Source organism: Elaeis guineensis, chromosome 6 (assembly GCF_000442705.2).
Source record: "Elaeis guineensis isolate ETL-2024a chromosome 6, EG11, whole genome shotgun sequence".
NCBI lineage: Eukaryota > Viridiplantae > Streptophyta > Magnoliopsida > Arecales > Arecaceae > Elaeis > Elaeis guineensis.
In genome coordinates this window covers 132,064,991-132,083,788 of record NC_025998.2, presented here as the reverse complement: position 1 = coordinate 132,083,788, position 18,798 = coordinate 132,064,991, and the positions used below count along the sequence as shown (strand labels likewise).

At 39.9% G+C, this 18,798-nt stretch overlaps 2 protein-coding genes across 2 annotated transcripts; both read right to left on the bottom strand.

The window, feature by feature from the left end:
* Positions 1–1,583: 1,583 nt before the first annotated feature.
* LOC140858383 (uncharacterized) lies at positions 1,584–2,000 on the bottom strand. Its single transcript, XM_073258768.1, has one exon. It carries the CDS (start codon positions 1,927–1,929, stop codon positions 1,639–1,641), a length of 291 nt encoding a protein of 96 aa, XP_073114869.1. The 5' UTR covers positions 1,930–2,000; the 3' UTR covers positions 1,584–1,638.
* Positions 2,001–11,639: 9,639 nt separating this feature from the next.
* Positions 11,640–18,482, bottom strand: LOC105046440 (hydroxyproline O-galactosyltransferase GALT6). The gene is made up of 7 exons (XM_010925027.4): positions 17,362–18,482; positions 16,631–16,863; positions 16,248–16,535; positions 16,029–16,157; positions 15,725–15,898; positions 12,688–12,795; positions 11,640–12,198 (listed from the first exon to the last, which is right to left on the bottom strand). The coding sequence occupies exons 1-7, from the start codon at positions 18,233–18,235 to the stop codon at positions 11,992–11,994; spliced, it is 2,013 nt and encodes a 670-aa protein (XP_010923329.1). The 5' UTR covers positions 18,236–18,482; the 3' UTR covers positions 11,640–11,991.
* Between the last annotated feature and the right edge of the window lie 316 nt (positions 18,483–18,798).

Here is an 18,798-nt window from a genome sequence, read left to right as displayed (position 1 = left end):
ATCGAAGAATCTTTAATCGGAAAAATTGCAGAGTCTTCACAACTCTCCAGACCTATCACTTATGGGAACATCCGGATCCCCGAAAATTGTACATGGGCACAATTGGATTTGGAAGCGTTTGAAGGCTCTGATACCATCTTCTTGTCTTCTCCTTCCTCTCAACAGCCGATTCGGATCTTCCACAGATGCGCCTGACATATAAATTTAATTCAATATGAAATCTTATAATTTTGTAATTATACTGATCCAATGTACAAATTAGATAAATTTTCAGTCCAATCATCCAAATAGACTCTCAATGAAAAATTTACCACCTTACATATAATTGTCTCATGTTGACCATTTGTTATCTGATGGTAGAGGGCAAAGCTTTCTTTGAACAATATGAATCTTTGTGAAGCTTGGATTCTTATAAATCTCCCACTTAAAATTCAAATGGGAAACCATCAACATGCAAAACAATCGAATGTTGCCGACTTCCCAAGTTTGATGAAGTTAAAACAAAAAGGAAAGTTCCTCTCAAGAACACATTTGATAGAAAAATATATAGGAAGGTCTGATTTGATTAAGAAAAACCAAGACTAACACTATTATAGAGCCATAGTTTAGCGCAAACAACAGAAATGACTAAAGTTAACCCTAAATCGTCATAGTTTTAGTGGGTTTTCTCTTTGCATTTGTGGATGCAAGTGAGGTTTTTTGGAATGGTGTACTTATTCAATTGTATATGTGATTTAATTTTTTTTAATTAGTTTGTTGGTTGATTTTAACGTCGGTGTGTTTCTGAGGTAGCATTTTTTTTCTTAGCTCCTCTAAAGCCCTCGATATGCAATCTCACCCTTTTTTTTTTCAAAAAAAAAAAAAAATCCTCTTTCCCATTGGTCAAAAGAGCTCATTCAACTCCTTTGAGGAGGCGTTTGGTTCGTAACTAAATCAAAATAAAAATGGATTGAAATTAGAATCAGAATGGTCAAATTCTCTGAAGTATTTGGTTTGTGATCGGAATCGAAATCGAAATCAAATTGGAATGAAAAATTAAATCCATAGAGGAGAAAGGGATTGAGTTCTATATAGATTGACCCATTCCCATCCCACCTCGAAATCGAATGGAAATAAGACACCTTCCAACCAAACGGTTGGAATGGAGTCATCCATTTCGATTTCGATTTCAATCCCCACTCTCTCCAACCAAACACTTCTAATTTAGTTTGCTGTTGTCACCCAATCTTTGGACAAACTCCATCACATCTACTTGGTGTGCAGGTTATGTGCAGATTGGGCATACTTTTTTGAGTCCAAAACCCTTGATCCACCCAACTCAGAAATAGGTCATAGTGTGCGAACGAAACCTTGCCATCGACCCAAATGCCCGCTCCTATGTATGTGAACGATCAACACACGCATGCACAAAGAAAGAGGAAAGTAAGGAGGAGGAGAAGCATATATGTATATATATATATATTTGATCAACACAAAAGATAGGAAGCAACGTAACAAAGCCATTTCTCTCTGGCGCCTTAACATCAAATTAGTGAGGACCATCACACCAAATGGTTCCCCGTACAGGAGAGAGCTTTCCCCCATCTCACACCTAATGCCTCGCTCGCATGAAGTAAGACGAGACATGGGTCAACTACCTCAGGGATAGATACCACCAGCACCACCACCGGCGCCACCTCCAAGTACACCACCAACGCCGCCTGCGCCTCCAGCACGTCCGAAGCCACCAAGTCCGGCCACGCCACCGAAACCACCAACCCCTCCCGCCGCTCCACCGAGGACTGGCAGGCCATCGATAGCGGCGCCACCTACGCCGCCGTAGCCACCAACTCCACCGATGACAAAGTTCTTCTGGCCGTCGAGACCACCAGCAGAATTCTTGCTGGCCGGATTCCCGGCCGGCGTTTCCTGGGATTTGGCCCGGCACATTCCTAGCGTTAGCTAGAACTAGCGCCAGTCCCAGCACTGCGAACACCACACACCACCTTGCCATTTCTCTCTCCCTTCCTCCCCCGTAGCCCTTGCACCTCTCAAGATAAAAAAAAAAAAGTGATAAAAAAAAAAGTGGCCAACCTTTCATTGCTATCAAAGATCCTTTTTTTTCTTTCTTTTTTTATTTTTTTTAATATATATATATATATAAGTTAGAGAGAGTAATGGCTTTCAAAGCCATGAGCACCAACAGAGGGGCACAGGAGATACAGAAATGACCCTGTAGCTAGCTCTTCAAGGTGCTGGGCCTACTACAGACCTATGATTTGGGCCCTACATTTTGGGGCCTTTGATTTTATGCTTTTCTTTTGGAACGGGAGCTGTTGGGGTTTGGGAGACGAGCTGCTGGCATACGGTTGAACTTGTACAGCTCAGGATCAGGTGCACATCAGAGCTGGTCGAAGACGAGCTTCAGGCTTTAATTATATTCATTTTTAGTTAGACTCAGGACCGAATGTATTTTAAATTTTGATTTTTTTTTTATTTTTTTTTTATGTCTGAACTAACTTCTATTATCAAAAAGAAAAAAAAAAAATCACTCTGTACTTTTAGCGTGCGACGTGACACGAGGGTTCATGCTTTGCACCATCAAACCCTTATGAATTACCCGTGAAAACATCTTGCAAATTACACTAATTTTGTTTTACTGAAAAATTATGCTAACTTCGTTGGTCTCACCAATATTCTTGTTGCATGCCATACGTCATCTCTTATATCACATGGGCTCCATATGTCCATGATCATGAATTGGATCTTTCCAATTCAGCATTGAACTAGAGGCATATGAAAAAGGCCTTTTATAATATTTATAATCATATTTATCTGATACCCAATAGCTCTCCATGACTCCATCTACAGCTTACATGTATCATTTTTCCATTATTTATTCTAGCCAGACTGGTTTAATAAATTTGATTTATCAAAAAAAAAAAAAAGAAGATAATATAGTACTGATTCAAACTAAATCCTCTAGCCTTGAAATCAGATTCTCTAAGACTATTTCAAAATAATTTTTTTTTTAAAAAAAGAAATTGTAAAAAGAAAATATACGTACGACCAGGCAAAAATGATAGAATTGGAGGTTCGATCCACATCTTTCACTCCAACCGAAAATAACCGCACAGAAAGGCTATCATATTGTCGACGTGCGGGAAGACCGTGATAGCTACGTGCCAATTGAAAAGGTGGTAGCCTTCGTCGAACGGACTAGATCTTACTAATTGGACGGCCCAGATCTGCTAACACCGTTACAAGGTGCCGCATGTAGCAACTTTTCCTAACAGCAAATCTTTTGTGGCGGACGATACAGTATTAGATGTTTCTGCTGAAGGTTACGAGCTTGTACCCAAAAAAAAAAAAAAAAGGTTACAAGCAAACAACAACTACTTTTTGGTTCCCAGTCCCAAGAAGAGACAATGGGACTGGGCTACAGCAAGACTGGTGAGCACAGCACACCAAACTGGTCCGGCCCCTTAAATGCATTTGTTTGGACCTGGCAAAACATCGAGACTTTGAGTAACTATAAGTTGTGTAGGGTTGGTATTGGACACTGTAGCTCTAAGAAACACTGCTGATGCCACAAAAGTTGCTGTTTCTCTGTACAAGATAGCTCTAAGGTAATTAGCAATGAGCATTGGTTTTCTTTTTCTAAAAGAGAATCAATTCTGGATCTAATAAGCATCAAATGAAGCAGTGTCTTTCATTAATGGTTTTATTAGTCATACAAAATAACACCCTCTCTTTGGGTGTTTTGAGGTCTACAAGGACTATGATCAAGTAATCCAATTCCACAAGTTTGAATCATTATGTGTTTTTATTGTGCCGCATGCCCCATCGTACGTGTACGGCATCTGCACTCCATATCAACATCTACAATGCTTGAGATCAAGGAAGAATCCCAAGGATTTGAACGAGTGGCATACATAGGTAAAGGGAGTGCAAATGCAAAAATAATGCTGAACTACATAATCTACCTCTAGATTTTCATTGTAAGTGTAGTTGTCCTGGTACCCCTGCTTTTGTTGGCAAATGCAGTAAATTGCTATAGATTGTCTATTTTTGTTATATTAGACCCACTTTTTTTTTGGCAAAATCATTAAATCACTGCTCTTGACATTTTTTCTTATCTTTCACCAGATTTCTTTGTCATCATTGTGTGTGGCAAGGTGGACGAGACTCGCTTGAAAATGTCTAGGAGAGGTTCCATTACTAGTTTATGGAAGCATACATATAAATATGTATATATTATATATATAACAAGCACTGTGTGCCAATTAGTCCTTCCTAAGCTAGTTAGCATCCCTGTCAACTTAGAAAAAAAGTCACGAATTCGAAACGTCACAGTCACATTATACAGTTTTGCACAAGGAATTTTAACAGCTTGAGCTTGCCATTCAAAAATGTTCCATGAACAGCTTCAACTCGGCGTGTCATACTTTTAGTATATATATACCAGTACTAGTCTTCAAAGAAATACAAGTAGCGACATAATTGCTAAAGCTTGTCTCCAAGTTACCAGCATTGGATAGTGCATTGCATTTTATCTACGTACCTGCTTCTTTTGTTTCTATCTATGGACTTGGAGGAGGAGATTTGTCCTTCAACTGCTATTGTATGTGGTCCGTTTAGAGGGCAGCGCTGGGAGTTCGTCCTTGTTCTTGCACCCCTTCCCGTAAAGGACTTATGGATGCTTCAAGTTTTCTCCCACAAAGGAATTAGATTTAACCTCCCTAGGTCCTGGCCTTCTAAATATTCTGCTGACATGGTACATATCCGGTAATTATATTTGTTAAGAATTGGCCCTTAATTTTTTAAACACCCAGGCTGGTCCACGTTAGATTGTTCTTTGCTTGTTTGCAATGCCCATGTTAGATTTTGGGCCAAGTGTGTGTATTCCAATGCAATGAGCCTAGTATGAGGCGTGGGACTAAGCCTGAGAAAACCCATGGCCTTGTTTGTCCCATAAGTTGTGCGACCCTACCCTAACCATAATAAATAAAAGACCTGGGCTCCAATTGGATGGGGTGCCGGTATGAGAATGACGAATTAGAGCTCTTCATCACAACCTGATTAACTATTTCAATCAAAAGAAATAATCTGCTGATTGTTGTTCAAAAGATCAGGTCTAGCTCATGTAGCTCAAGAGCTGCATGAAATTGGATCTATGTTTAATTTCTGACATAGCATAGAAACATAGAAACCAACCGTATCTACGCCTGTCCATCTTTCTAGCTAGTTTTGTCCGGGTTAAAGAGCACAAATAGATGGGGAAGAAGGGCAACGTGGTCGATAAAAGGTGGCATGGTTACGAGGAACCAGGAACTATGCTCCTGATTATCTCATGAAAACATGGCAGAAGATAATGGCTTGGGAAATTAGTGAGGTGAATTTGCAGTTACCTTTAAATATCTACAATTAATAAAGATTGAAATTATATAATAAAAATATACACAAAGCTACTGAATGCTCGAAGAAATTTTTATTTCCCTTTTTGTGTGCACGCATATGTTGGACCTATTGGTGCATCATTAGTAGATAGGAAAATAATTTTCCATATTTTTTTTATACATTGGAAGGTGACCCCTGGATCTCTTATACATATTTTTTTATATTATAATTTTCTAGATAAATTACTAAAATCTATCCATATTTTTCATACTAATCTTTATCTCTTTTTATATATATATATATATAGAATAAGCTCTTATTGTCTCACCACCCTCAAGAGATTGTTGGTTTTGATAGCAATCATACATAGATGGAATCTGTTTGAGGGCAAAGTGAATGATGGTATATTCCTTAGTCTACATAAATTTCTATGCAAAGAAAGCATCATCCTCCATTAATGGCATCGCACGTGCAGCCTTATGCATGGACTAATTAGATATGGTCCACGTGATTAACATAACGATGGTAGATCCGGTGCCTAAAATGGAACTTCTTTTTGGGAGCCCATAGGACAGCCTGCCCCAAGTTTATAACTTAAAAAAGTACCGGACGTTGCATGCAAAATCCTCCTTTTCTTTTAAGGATAAAAAGAGGCCTAAGATCGTCTCAAAGTACTAAACTAATGAACCCGTCAGGTTTCCAGGGGCGGGGCGCTTAGCGACCCCTCATCGGGCGAGGCAGCCGTGCTCAAAATCCCAAACTCCGGAGCCAGCAAAGCGAAGGAAAGGGAGAAGGCCCCCTAAGCCCGTGGGCCCGGCCGGTTCCAAAGCGAGGGTGCCCCAAATGAACATTTCACGTTCGGAGCCGGCTTGCTTTTGCCCTCCTCCTCTTCGAGGTCCTACAAAAGCGCAGCAGAATCTCTTCCAACTCCAAAGATAAAGAAAGATTCAAAAGAAAAAGAAAAGAAGGAAATATACCACCCATCCAACAACAGTCGCGGCCACATATAAAAATACTCAAAAACTACCACCCCACATTGCCAGTCTTTGCCTCAGACCCCACCTTCCCCCAACCACCTCCTTCGCTTTGCTCTTCCTCCTCTCCTCATCCAATGCCTGACCCCTTCTTCATCTCATTATATACCAATGCCCCTTTTTATCCTATATCCTTCTTCTAGTATGGAAGCCACCCTCTTGCTTTGAGAAGAAAAGGAGGGTGGACAGACTCTGAGACGGAGATAAAGAGGGCTGGTGGGAGAAGAGAGGGAGGGACAAAGAAGAAGAAGAAAGGAAAAGCCAGAAGAAAGACTAAGGGATGGTCGAGTCTGCTAGGTCCCTGAGGGCCGTGGTTAGTGGGATAGCATGCTTGTTTTGTATGGTGATTTTGGTGTCTGTTACTATAGAAAGTGGAGGAAGAACAAAAGCTATGCCACCATTGGCTGCTGCTCCTGTGGGGAGTTTGGTGAGTTTGGAGAGCTCATCAACAGATAGACCCATTGATCAAATGAATTCTGACCCTTTCTCTGCCACCAAGCGAAGGGTGCCGAATGGGCCAGATCCCATTCACAACAGGTACTTCTATCTATATCTGAAGTTCTAGTTCCTTGTATTTTATTTTTCTTTCTAGCTGTAACCTTTTTTTTTTTTTTTTTATCATATTTTAATTTTCATAATTTCCATTCTCTATGTATGAATCTATTTACAAAAACTTTATATTGATGAAGCAAAAGAAAGTATTCAGCTTCCATGACAGTCAATAGATTTGTCATTGCTGCTTTTGGTCTTTGAATGCTGTCTTGGAGTAGTAGTACAATTAGATGTTTTGGAATTAAGTGCTTGAAACCTTTTCTTTGACCATGGAATAGCACTTAATAGCTATGCCTATAATGAACGCTATCATCTTGTTAGCTGACCTTTCTACTTGTGTCACTTGGACATCAATGCTCGATGCCTGCCCCTATGGAATGGAAATGTTAGCTTAAGAGTTCTTCTTGTATAGAAGCTTCCACTAGCTAGAGAATATCATGGATCTCATCTCATGAATCATTATTTTGAATGATTTGGTATATCTTCTTTTTTGTCGTTGGTGTTTCTCCAAGGAGCCCGAGCACGAGTGCCATTCAAGTTGTCAAGGACCTACTTTGGAGGGCTTCATGGGCCCAGTCATAAGTTTCAGGGTCCCTAGCTTTGTTTTAGGCCTGTGAGCTCAAAATAAAAAGAAGAGAAAAGAAAAGGTGGTCTCTCTGCACTTTATTCATCATGCCCACATTCCTCAATCATGCTCATCCTCACAAACCGTTGCAACAAAAGCAATTGGATATTGTGAAGAACTAAGATATAATTATGCAAGCCACTTATGAACGTCACACATCACGACAGAATCAAACTCATGCATGCAAAACGGCACACATCATAACAAAATCTACTTGGGTCCCATGAACAGAGTGCATAAGATCTCACTTACTAATTATTACTTAATCAAAAGTCTGATGGTTTGATATAGGGTCACCTGAACTTAAGAATTTGTGAGACTATGTTGCAGCCTGCATGTCGTTGTTGCTCCATGTCTAACCACCATTCTATGGATGTGTTTCTCAGGAGAGCAGGGAAGTCGGGGAGGCCGCCGGGCAGAGCATAGTAGCGCACCGAGGCATCGAAGCTTCGTTTGCCCAGAAGATGGATTAGAGGGGGGTGTGGGTCTCATCTTGGATGCATGTAACTATGAGTTGGGCTATCTTTAAACACTCCTAAGGCATTAGCCATAAAATCCTTGCTTTGCCAAAGTGCTCTACTTTATGAGGTGGTGTTGGTGGTTGGGGGGGGGGGGGGGTCTCAAGAGTCCAAGCTTCCCTCACACAAAATACACATTCAAGATTCTTGACAAAGATGGGAAGAGCTTTTTTCAGTCACTTTAGTAGTCACCATCCTTTATTTTGAGAGTGAGAGAGAGAGAGAGAGAGGGAAGGTGGAAGGGGCTGGTGATGGAAATGAGGATCTTCTGTATGTAGCATCCAAACAAATGGATTTGTTTGCTATAGAAGAAGTAGATGGAACAAAGACCAAGAAATGTTCTAGTAGCCAGCCACACACTCACTAGGCCTGCGACAAGCGTAATCAATTGGGCTATCCTTGCCATGGTTCTTGGCTTCTTTTGTGACTGGCGCCCTCTAAGTAAAGCAATCCCACCTATTAAAGAGCCTTTTGATTTGCTATAAGCTCGCTTTATCTTTTGCTTTCATCTCTCTCACTGTCTCCATCTCTGAGAAAGAGTACTGTTTTGGATCACTAGGTGGGAGGACTGACGGTCTAAGGTCCATTCAAACTTGCTTAGAACAAGCATGGGGACACTTGTAGTCTCGTAGTAATCGTCTTATAAACAAGCAACGGAATAATGCAAAGCAAAAAGAGAAGGGCCAAAGTGGGTATGGCTTCTAACGTGCTTTTTCTTTTGTTTCTCTCTTTGTTGCTCCTTTTCTTGCAATATTTTGAACGAACCGAGGTGCAAAGACCAGGTCTAAAGCAATAAAGACCCGAACAAGAGTTGTTTCCACACTCAGAGCTCAAGGCCTTGTTGTCACTATCTTTCAACCCGGCCAAGGTATTATGGGTTGGTAACAGATGGTCCCAAATACTTTTCTTAGAGACCGAGACTGCTAGTTTTTTGTTTTGTTTATCGGATAACCGGGAACACAGGTTCCGTACTGTCGGATCTGGCCTCAAAGCTGAAACTTATCTGGGCGCACCAGAAATCGGCTTAAGATTTTAAATGGAGCCAGCTTCGCTTCACTTGGTCAGCCAATGCGCATGTCACAGCCTGAATTATATCAAAAAAAAATTAAAAAAATTATCATTTCACCTACAATTATCTAGTTTTCTGGCATAATAAATGGTCTATGCCCATGTGGGGCCAAACTTAGCTCTCTATTCGGTATATTTTTGATGAACCACGGAAGAATGGATAAGAATGATTTCATTCTGTATCTGATATAGGAAGAATAAAAGGAGAATAATGATATTTATATGATATTTTTACTAAATTATTTTTTAATAAAAAAATAGAACCTAGATCTTTTATCTTCCATCAAAAAATTAATGGTAAATAGTTCTATCAATATAAAATTTCATCTCTTACATGCTCCATCCATCCTTACTTACATCTTCTCAATTTGAAAGAATGTAAATTGATAGATCACGATGGATGAGCAAATCTCTCTTTTTTATCCATCATTCTTAAAAATTTTTAAACCTAATGATGGATGAAGACCATCCATCCCTCTAAGCTAATCCATTCTTCCTCTTGTGACCCCAACCAAGCACAAAAATTCCTTAAAAGTGACAAAGGTAAAGATAATCAATAAGCATTAAAAGCTATTTAAGATTCCTAGCAACTTATCTTGCTCCCAAAGGTCCTTGCATTGCATAGAATCCACCAAGGCTCCTCCGAAGAACACCACAATCCATTAAAATCTATCAGCTCATCATCATTGATCCCTAGGCCACTTCGAATTTTTTTAAACTCGTTGAGAGGGTATGTAAGTAGTTTTAGTTTTCCTTGACAAAAAGACGAAGGTCTCTGATTGCACAGAACCACTTTACACCTGCCTATTGAAAGACGCAAGATTAACATTGTGATTGCTGAACAAATTTCCAAAATAGTATTGATAATATTAGTAAAAATGACGGGTATACGTTACACCATGTACAAGTGCTAATGTTCCGATTGTGGGCCTTCATAATCGTTAGACTAGATTGTTTGACAGTTCATTTTAGCCGTGCAAAATAAAATTTCCCAAAGTTATCCAGCCGCTTCCATGCCTGATCCTAGACCGACAAAGATATCAAAGACCTGAAAAGAACGGACAAATTTTGTGTGCACAACTTCCCCAGGCCTCGCAATATTTTTTAAAGTTATGATCATATCCTGTATTCCTCATACCATGCATGAATACTTGATTGAACATTTGAACTTGAAGGCAACCCTGTTTTTTTGACTAATTGGATCTAGCAACTGTAGACACAGGAAGATATAGGCCTCCTAGAAGATTGAGACTTTGAGAGTAAAATACATGGAAATTTCAGAGAAAAATGACAAGAAGATCTAAGTTCAGAAATAATGAATGGAGAAAAAGGAACATTAAAAGACAAAGGAAATGAAGAAAACAAGCTAAAAATACATGCAAACGGTGACAAAATTGTCGATCACTGCAAAAATGACTAAGGTGTCATCACAAGGCAAATGTAGGTCGTGTGGGGCCAAAGGCTAGCATATATCCTTCTACATCTTGGTTTGAACGGCCACCACTCTTAATCACTGGTTATAAACTAACAGAACCGGACTTGCACAGCAGCTTAAATTTTTCTTTGGTAGCCAATTAATTGACTAAACCTCAAGACTCAACCAAAAGTTGAATAGCTTGTAGAACAACAATTTGTGAAAATAGACTGAAAGTAGTGCTTAAAATCAGACAATTGGAAAGGAGAACCTGAGCAAATAAGGTGTTTCTTACATATCAAATATTCTGAGGTCCACATCGCCTGGCCATCAACCATACAAAAAGATTAAATACTCTGCTACCGATCATCCATCAGATCACTGCTGAGTTCACTAGGCTAATGTGATGGTCAGAAATTGGTGCGGTACCCACCTACAGCTCATCCAGTCACCGATTTCCATATCAGACCAGTGAACAGAGCCGTGATCTGGCAGTTGATCTTCGGTATTTTTTCTTAAAAAAATTAATTTTCAGATAAGCATACAGTCTGTTATTCTTTAGACAGCATAAAAGAAAGAAAACATCCATGTTACAGGAATACAAACTCAGTATTCAACTCAACGAAATACCAAAAACATCCAATCCTGGTCACAAGGTCATAGCTGAGCGCATAAGACTAAGCTCACCTGCCTGACATGTCTTGGACAAGAAACTAGTCTTTTTCAAGACCATGGAGAATGGTCACAGGACTCTTTAACTCTGAAATATTTGCAATCAGGTCTTCACCTGAAAAAGGAATCCAGATAAACGTGTTCTGATTTGCTATGGACACTTAGGAGACCATTTAGAACAATCCTAATGCAGCTAAATGATGCCATAAGTGGCCAGTTACAAATGATATGAGTTGACCTGCATGTTCCCAAATACAAAGGGAGGCACCACCTTAACTCGGTTACAAGAAAATGTGGATTTGACCCTAAATTTCGACAGTTCTGTATCCTATCTAACATATTAATTGAGGACCAAAACAAGGAGTGGTTACACAGTATGGCACATTAGCCTATGTTGTTGAGAATTTGTATTGCAAAAATTGAGATACAAGAGATGCCATACTGCCCTCCTGTACGCTATGGGTTGTCCATAGTCATAGAAACTTGCAATCACCAGAGGCATCAGAAGTAACAAGAGCTGTATTATTTGTTATTTGCATGTACATAGAAGCAGCTGAGCAGCTCTTCGATCACCCACCAACCATTCTCCACCAAAATGAATTAAAAAAAGAAGAAATAATAAATGAATTTGGAAGGGCATCCTTGACCCCATGTCTACCAGTATCATCCATCAAATGTATAACTGCTAAAACTGCAATCTTTGCCTCTATTCTGCTATCTCCAATGGTATCATCTCATGTTGCAGCACTGAGGTTTCCCTGTCTGCAACTTGTCCCACATGCAAATCATCTGCCTCGGGGACTGGTAGTGTGCTGTGTAGTAATTATCTATGCAGCCAAACTGACAAAACTTAAGGTCATGGACATATTCCACAGGTCTTGTCGTGTTGAACTTCTCAACCCACATGCCCATGCTCACATCTTCCATTTTAAACAACTGCATCATATCCAGACTCTTGTTAAAAACCTCATCACCACCATCTATAATAGTAACATTTGCAAAGGCATTCTTACAGATTTCGGGAGAACTAAATTTGGTGTCAGTTTATGCATGATAAAAGAAACCAAAACAATGCTGTAGGAAGATTTTTTGCTCCTCATGGACACAATTCCATTTTCTTTTGTTTCTTTTCAAAGGCATACCAAGTAAACGAATTACTGAAACCAGAAAGGTTTTAAAACTTAAAAAAAAAAAAGTGCAGTGAGTGCACAAACCCACAATCCTAAGCAAGAATGCATGTTTAACAGATTAAATAGTAAAGAAATCCACAAAAATGAGAGAGATGTTGTCTTTTGATTTCAGATGGGCATCACAAAAATCATTTCAAAGATGAAAACATCATCCCAAGCCTGTTTAAAGATATTGACTGTTCCAGAATGTTCAGAGCATAAGAAGATTTTTTTTTTTTAAAAAAAAAAAGCTTACCCTTAATTTTTGTTTCTCAAATTCTGATACGATAAAGCTTGAAATATCAGAAGACAAAACATAGCCTGGACCATTTGCATATGGTGGATAATCTTCTTCAGGCCATTCCTGAAAAGGGAGACACCGAAGTCATTCAGGAGGTGATGACAATTGCATTTATCTAGGAGCATCAATGACAAAGTTATATAAATAAAGAACACCGAGAAGTTGCACAAATACAATTAGGTTAGTTGACAACTAAAAGCTGGTCGAATGCCTTCTTTGCATGTCTGCTACTAAGAAAAAACATAAAAATTAATAGAAAATCACACACAAAGAGTAATTCTTCAAGCCGTATCAAATCAATTTTAGAACGAACTGAGGGTGTTGCTAAACAAATCAACAACAAATGCATGGAAAACTTCTTAGCTATTGACATCTGAAGAAGATGTTGCTGTAAAAGGCTACAAATGTGCAAGAAAAATCTTGGTATGAGATAAAGAGATTAACATAATTCAGTTACAAATGGATGTGAATGAATAATTTAATCAAAGCTATTCGAAAAAGATGCATTGCAGTTTATCGGATGCATCTCAATTAGCTGAACACTAGCAACATGGATTTAAAAGTTAAGCATCATGGTCCAAGAGAAAAAATAAAATAAAATAAATGATGTAACTTTACATCAAAAGCAGACAACAATGCATGTGCTGGTAAATATAGTTATAATTTTTTTATTTTCAAAATAAAAGAACAAGTAATGGGAAACATAAACCAAGTTCTAGATATAACCATGAATGATATTTCACAAATATATGCTATGTAGGGGTCGCATTTTAATAGACTTGACTTTTCTTCTGATTCAGAAGTATTAACAACCTCCATCTAAAGTTACAGCATCATGGTCCGGTTAGAAAAAGGAATGCAAGCTTATTTGTACACACAGACAGTTCATGTGTTGACATAAGTAAATATAATTGCAATATATTTTTTAGATTTTCAAACAAAAAATAATGGAAAGTTAAAGATAGAACACAAGTTCTAGAGACCACATGGATGGATGTCACAACCCATATGCTATGAGGGGGCAACATAAAACTTGACTTCGCTCTTTTCGATCCCTGGTTCAAGCATGTTAATGGTCATAAGAGCCTAATTGTCTACACATCTGGAGACATTTCTTGAATCCAGTTCCATCCACAGGTCATAATCCTGCATACCAACTGTGTAACAGCCATGAGCCAGTATAATAGGGGCAGGCAAACTTGTTAGGCAAACCAAGCCCACATCATGCCAGATCATGCCATATCAAGGTGTATCAAGGCATGCTGAGCTACATCAAGGATTCTACCATACAAACCAACCATCAGTTCCATACAATCCTTGAGATTTGATTTCTTGGTTTCATTTTCTATATCTATTCTATGACTATTAGTGAATCATTGAAGCCTCCTACTAGCCTATAACTTTGTCAAGCTATGGACGCATGATAAGCATCTTTCTAGAACAAAGTAACTGGCTCTAGTTTTATAAGCTATAGAATGAGGATCCATAAAGTTAACCTCAAATAGTAGTAAAAGGTTGATGGTTATGGCTATAGATGAAGCACAAATCACATAAATATCACCAAAATCTTAAATCACAGATTCAACCATTGTGTGGGACCTTATTGTTAAAATAATCCAATTAGTAGCATCTGAGATTTAACAGTGTTTGAAACATGTGGTAAACACCCATATCCATATTCTAAAAGGTGATGAAGCAATGCTTAAGTCAAAAGTGATAATGAGTCCTGAAATACATAAGTACAGCTGTACAACTATTCCCACACAATAGCCAGAAACTAGAAATATTTCTCAGAGCGGTATGGCCAGGATCCATATCAAGCATCTTACAATGTTGGGAATGCTGGCATTTATCTTGCTGCATGCTCAAATAAAGAATTTTACAGCCTACTAACTTACCAATTCATGTTGCAAATCTCTCCTACATGAGCAGTTAACATACTTACCACAGAAAGGTTTGCCCATACAGATGCAGTAGCACATAGAATTACACCCTTGCCCATCTCAACTTGTCAGTTTTCAGGGTTTTGCATTGTTTATACACACAACATGATGGTGATGTTAAGGTCCATCTCCATCTTAACATAATTATTAGCAAACATGCATGCGTGTACACTAGAAATAACATATAAAAATACTCCCTTCCCTGTGTCAACATATTTGTTTTTGCGGGTTTTTATTGTTTCATGACCTATCATGGAGGCAAACACAAGCAAAACTCCACCATAACATAATAATTAGCAACTATATTTTTGCAACTTCATATGTCAGTATGCATAAGAAGACACAAAAACCAAATCAAAGTTGTAAACACACTTTGTTAAATGAAGTTGTGCATCATGACTACCTGATGGAATAAATTAGCAACCCTATTGCTATTATCAACTAGTGGTCAAGTATTGACAGGCTAACATCTTTTCGGTGAAGTGAATACTTAAAACCAGACAGCTTTTATTTTTGTTTAAAGTAATATAAGAATTTTTTAGTTAAGAATCAACAATGTTAATCCACCACGTACAAAGTCAATGAGTTTTCTAAGCATATTTGGATAAGTTCAAAACTTAAAAAGCATATTCATGAATTTCAATTTAAAAGGTTCATTTTCAGCAAGAGAGGTACATGACAGCAAGGGACATCAATACAGAGATATTTACACCAATATCGAAGCATTGTAGGAACCATATAATGGAAAGAAATATGCATGATCTATTGGCTACTCACAAATCCCACATCCAATATATGCCACAACAGAAAAAACATTAAACTTAAAAAGGCAGATTTCAATCAGCATAGTTTTGTATGAAAAGTGCTGAAAAACCTAAACTGAGAGCAAGCAAAGACAAGTAATTACTGGATACAGGAAAAACAAGAATGAGATCATATCTGCTTATTCATTAGCAGTTATGCAGAACCTTCATATACTTATCAGGATATCTAAGAGATTCTGAAGTGGACTGATCAAAGTATTTATAATAGTAGTAGGGGACATATACCTCATATGTCACAGCCCACTTCCCTTGTCGCAAGGGCTTGTGGTGGTAATTTATATTCCCCATATACAGGCTTCTGCCACTTGGGATTTTCTTGACTTCACTCATCACTGCATCAACTCCAACGAAGGTGTCATCATCGCACTTCATTATGTACTTTGCAGAAACTGCATGAACCTGCATGACCAAAACAAAAAAAAAAAAAAAAAAAAAGTTGGAAAAGACATCATAGTTGGGGGGGAAAGATCAGCTAAGAACCTAATTGAGCACTTATTTAAGAAACGAAGTTTCAATATATAATACATACCCCATAATCGCATATGGCAACAGTCTTCAAAACGACAAGATCATAGCTATCCATATAAGGCACTATAACAATGTCACCAAAGAACTGTGCCTCTTTCTTCAACTCCATATTCACTTCCCTTCTTCCGTTCTGTCAGAAAAAAGTTCCAACTAATTTGTGTTTCTAAAACAGAAACAGATTAGGAAGAGATATTGCATAACTGACAGGTTATCAATTTACCAGAGCAACAAAAAATCGAGCAACCATGTTTGATGATTTTCTAATGGCAGACATCCATGACTTCCTCACAGCCATACGCTCTGCAAAATGGTTGCCTGCTGAAAGGATGCCAATAAACAGTTCAACAGGTCCCTCAGGAAGTGGAAGGGCCCGCCATTCAGTTAACCACTCCAAATGCCTTGGTGGAGCATAAGTAGGATGCAGTGTAGGCAATGAACCAGCGAATACAGATTCAATGGCGAGGTCGCCATTCAACGACAGGCCAGTTGCATCTTCAAGAACGAACCCCTGTGTCCGGTAGCATAGAAGACAAAATAACATCTATTGCACGTTGTCAAAGGAAAATAACATCAAACGCAGTGGATTTTGAAAGCACAACTTACAGTGCGATAAGGGAAAGAAGTTACGTGCCTCCCATCGACACTGACATGATAACCTTCTAAACCAGCACTAAGAGTAAGAACAAACAACTTATCTTCTACAAATGGGTACGGCCAATCCATGGAAACCTTCTTTGTCCGACCAATCAAACGGTTTAACCACCATGTTCCCTTTGACTCCTCTGACCGGTCATCATCGTCACGGATCCACTTTTCACACTTCACCAACCCATCAACTGCAAAGACAGCAGCTTAGATGTTTCCAATGTTTCTATAAGAAAGGCATATGACATCTCATGATGGTTGCAGAATTAAAACTCCCGATTCTCCAGGAGAAAGGGATTTGTTTTCCTTCGAGAAACCAAAATAAGGGTTTCACTCAAGTAGATTTTTATTCGCAAATCAGTCAACAAGATCATGAAACTTGATATTGTTTGCAATGACAGTCCCCGCGTTGAACTCAAAAATATATATTAAGGTGGAAATAGAAGAGGGCATTTCAGAAATTCGCTAGGAAAAAGTTCTAAGCCATCTTAAAAAATTTTGAAACTTAAAATTGCCACTTTGCTTGAAGAAAAACGATCGCTTTCTTCTTCCAAAAGCCAATATGAAAGTTCAAATTTAATAAAGATTTGAATTTTTTTCCCAAAATTATATTCTTCAGTGTGTGAAATGACGTAGCATTCAACAATTGGACTCTAAAAGTAGCTAAAAATGAGGGTTCGCTAACCTACCAGTCTCCTCATCAGCCATGGACTTCCACCCCTCGCACCGCTGAGACGCACCCCACTGCATGCGGTAGCAAGTGTTCTGCTCTATCACCGGCTTCCCGCTCCAGTCCCCCTTCAACCGGGGGTTGAAGTGGAGGATCCTCGGCGGTTCCTCGCCGTCGACCGTTTTCAGGCCCTGCAGCTCCATCATGAACTGCGACACCATGATCGCTTGATCTTCTTCCTTCAGCGTCGTTATCTTGGGGTCGTAATCCGGGTGGGCCGGACGCGGCTTCGCCACCAGAGTGATCTGGGACCCCAGCGTCAGCCCACAGGGGAGAAGCATCACGCTCCCCCTCTCCCGGAACTCGGCCCCCGTCAGTATGATCGAGTGCGGGCAGCTCTCTTCCGTCCGATTCTCCTCCGGCGAAGCCGGCGGCGCTAACAAAGGCGCCGACTTTAGCTCATTCAACAGCTTCGCCCCGAGCTCCCATGCGTCCCTCGCGGACTTGTGCAGCTCCGAGATAGGGCCGCGACCGGTGGCGTTGTGTTCCACGAAGTTGAGGCCTGAGACGATGAGAGACCGGCGCCGCCGCCGGAGATTGTGGGGCGGGTGCGGAACGGAGGAGGACTTCGGGAGTCGGAAGGGGCCCTTGGACGGTCTTGCGGGTGAGAACCTCGCCTCCGTCGCCTCCTCGCTATCGAGGTGGAGAACACGCGTCATACCGTCCCCAACGCCAATGACGCCACCACCGCCGGAGGCAGCGATCCGGCGGGTGAGGAATGGGAACTCAAACAAGACGACGACAGCAACATAGATAAGCGCCAGGGCGAGGAGGGCTTGGAGCGATCGCTGCCGGCTGAGGGAGAGCACCACGTCCACCTTCGATCTCCTCATCGTCCTCTTCCCCGCTCCTTCCCCCTCGGATCAAACAATCGGGGATCGGGGGGAAAGAAATCGGAACCCCCAGCCGATCCCAAACCCTGACCGGATTCCGAACGAATCCAGCGAATGCTATATTCGAGGGGAGACGAGACGATAGATCTCCAAACCCCAACCCTAATTCTCGATTTATTTCCGAAGAACGAAGCAGCGGGGAGCGGGGGAAAAGAAACCCAGCCGTTTAAAAGTTTATTTCTTATTTATAATAATTATTTTTAAGTGAATATATTCGGCGACGAACGAAGCAAGGAAGAAGAGCCTTCCGGGGCACTTGGTAGACCGACGCAAAGAAGAGATGAACGGAAACGACACCGACCGTTGGATCACACTATCTGCTGACCAGCACCGGATTGTATTTTCCCATCAAGCCTTTGCAACGTATGATACGTGCCCAGTCTGTGATTATTTAATTATTATAAAATTTGATATTAAAATGGTTTCGAATGTATCACGGAGAATGAGGGTGAGGTGATGGGTGGAATTTTTATTTAGTTAATGATGTAAAAAATATTTGGAGG

Coding starts and splice junctions, on each gene's coding strand:
- LOC140858383 (XM_073258768.1), bottom strand. CDS start 1,929: ATGTGCCGGGCCAAATCCCAGGAAACGCCGGCCGGGAATCCGGCCAGC.
- LOC105046440 (XM_010925027.4), bottom strand. CDS start 18,235: ATGAGGAGATCGAAGGTGGACGTGGTGCTCTCCCTCAGCCGGCAGCGA. Junction 16,864..17,361: donor CATGGCTGATGAGGAGACTG/GTAGGTTAGCGA, acceptor CTGTCTTTGCAG/TTGATGGGTTGGTGAAGTGT. Junction 12,199..12,687: donor TTGAGAAACAAAAATTAAGG/GTAAGCTTTTTT, acceptor GATATGATGCAG/TTGTTTAAAATGGAAGATGT.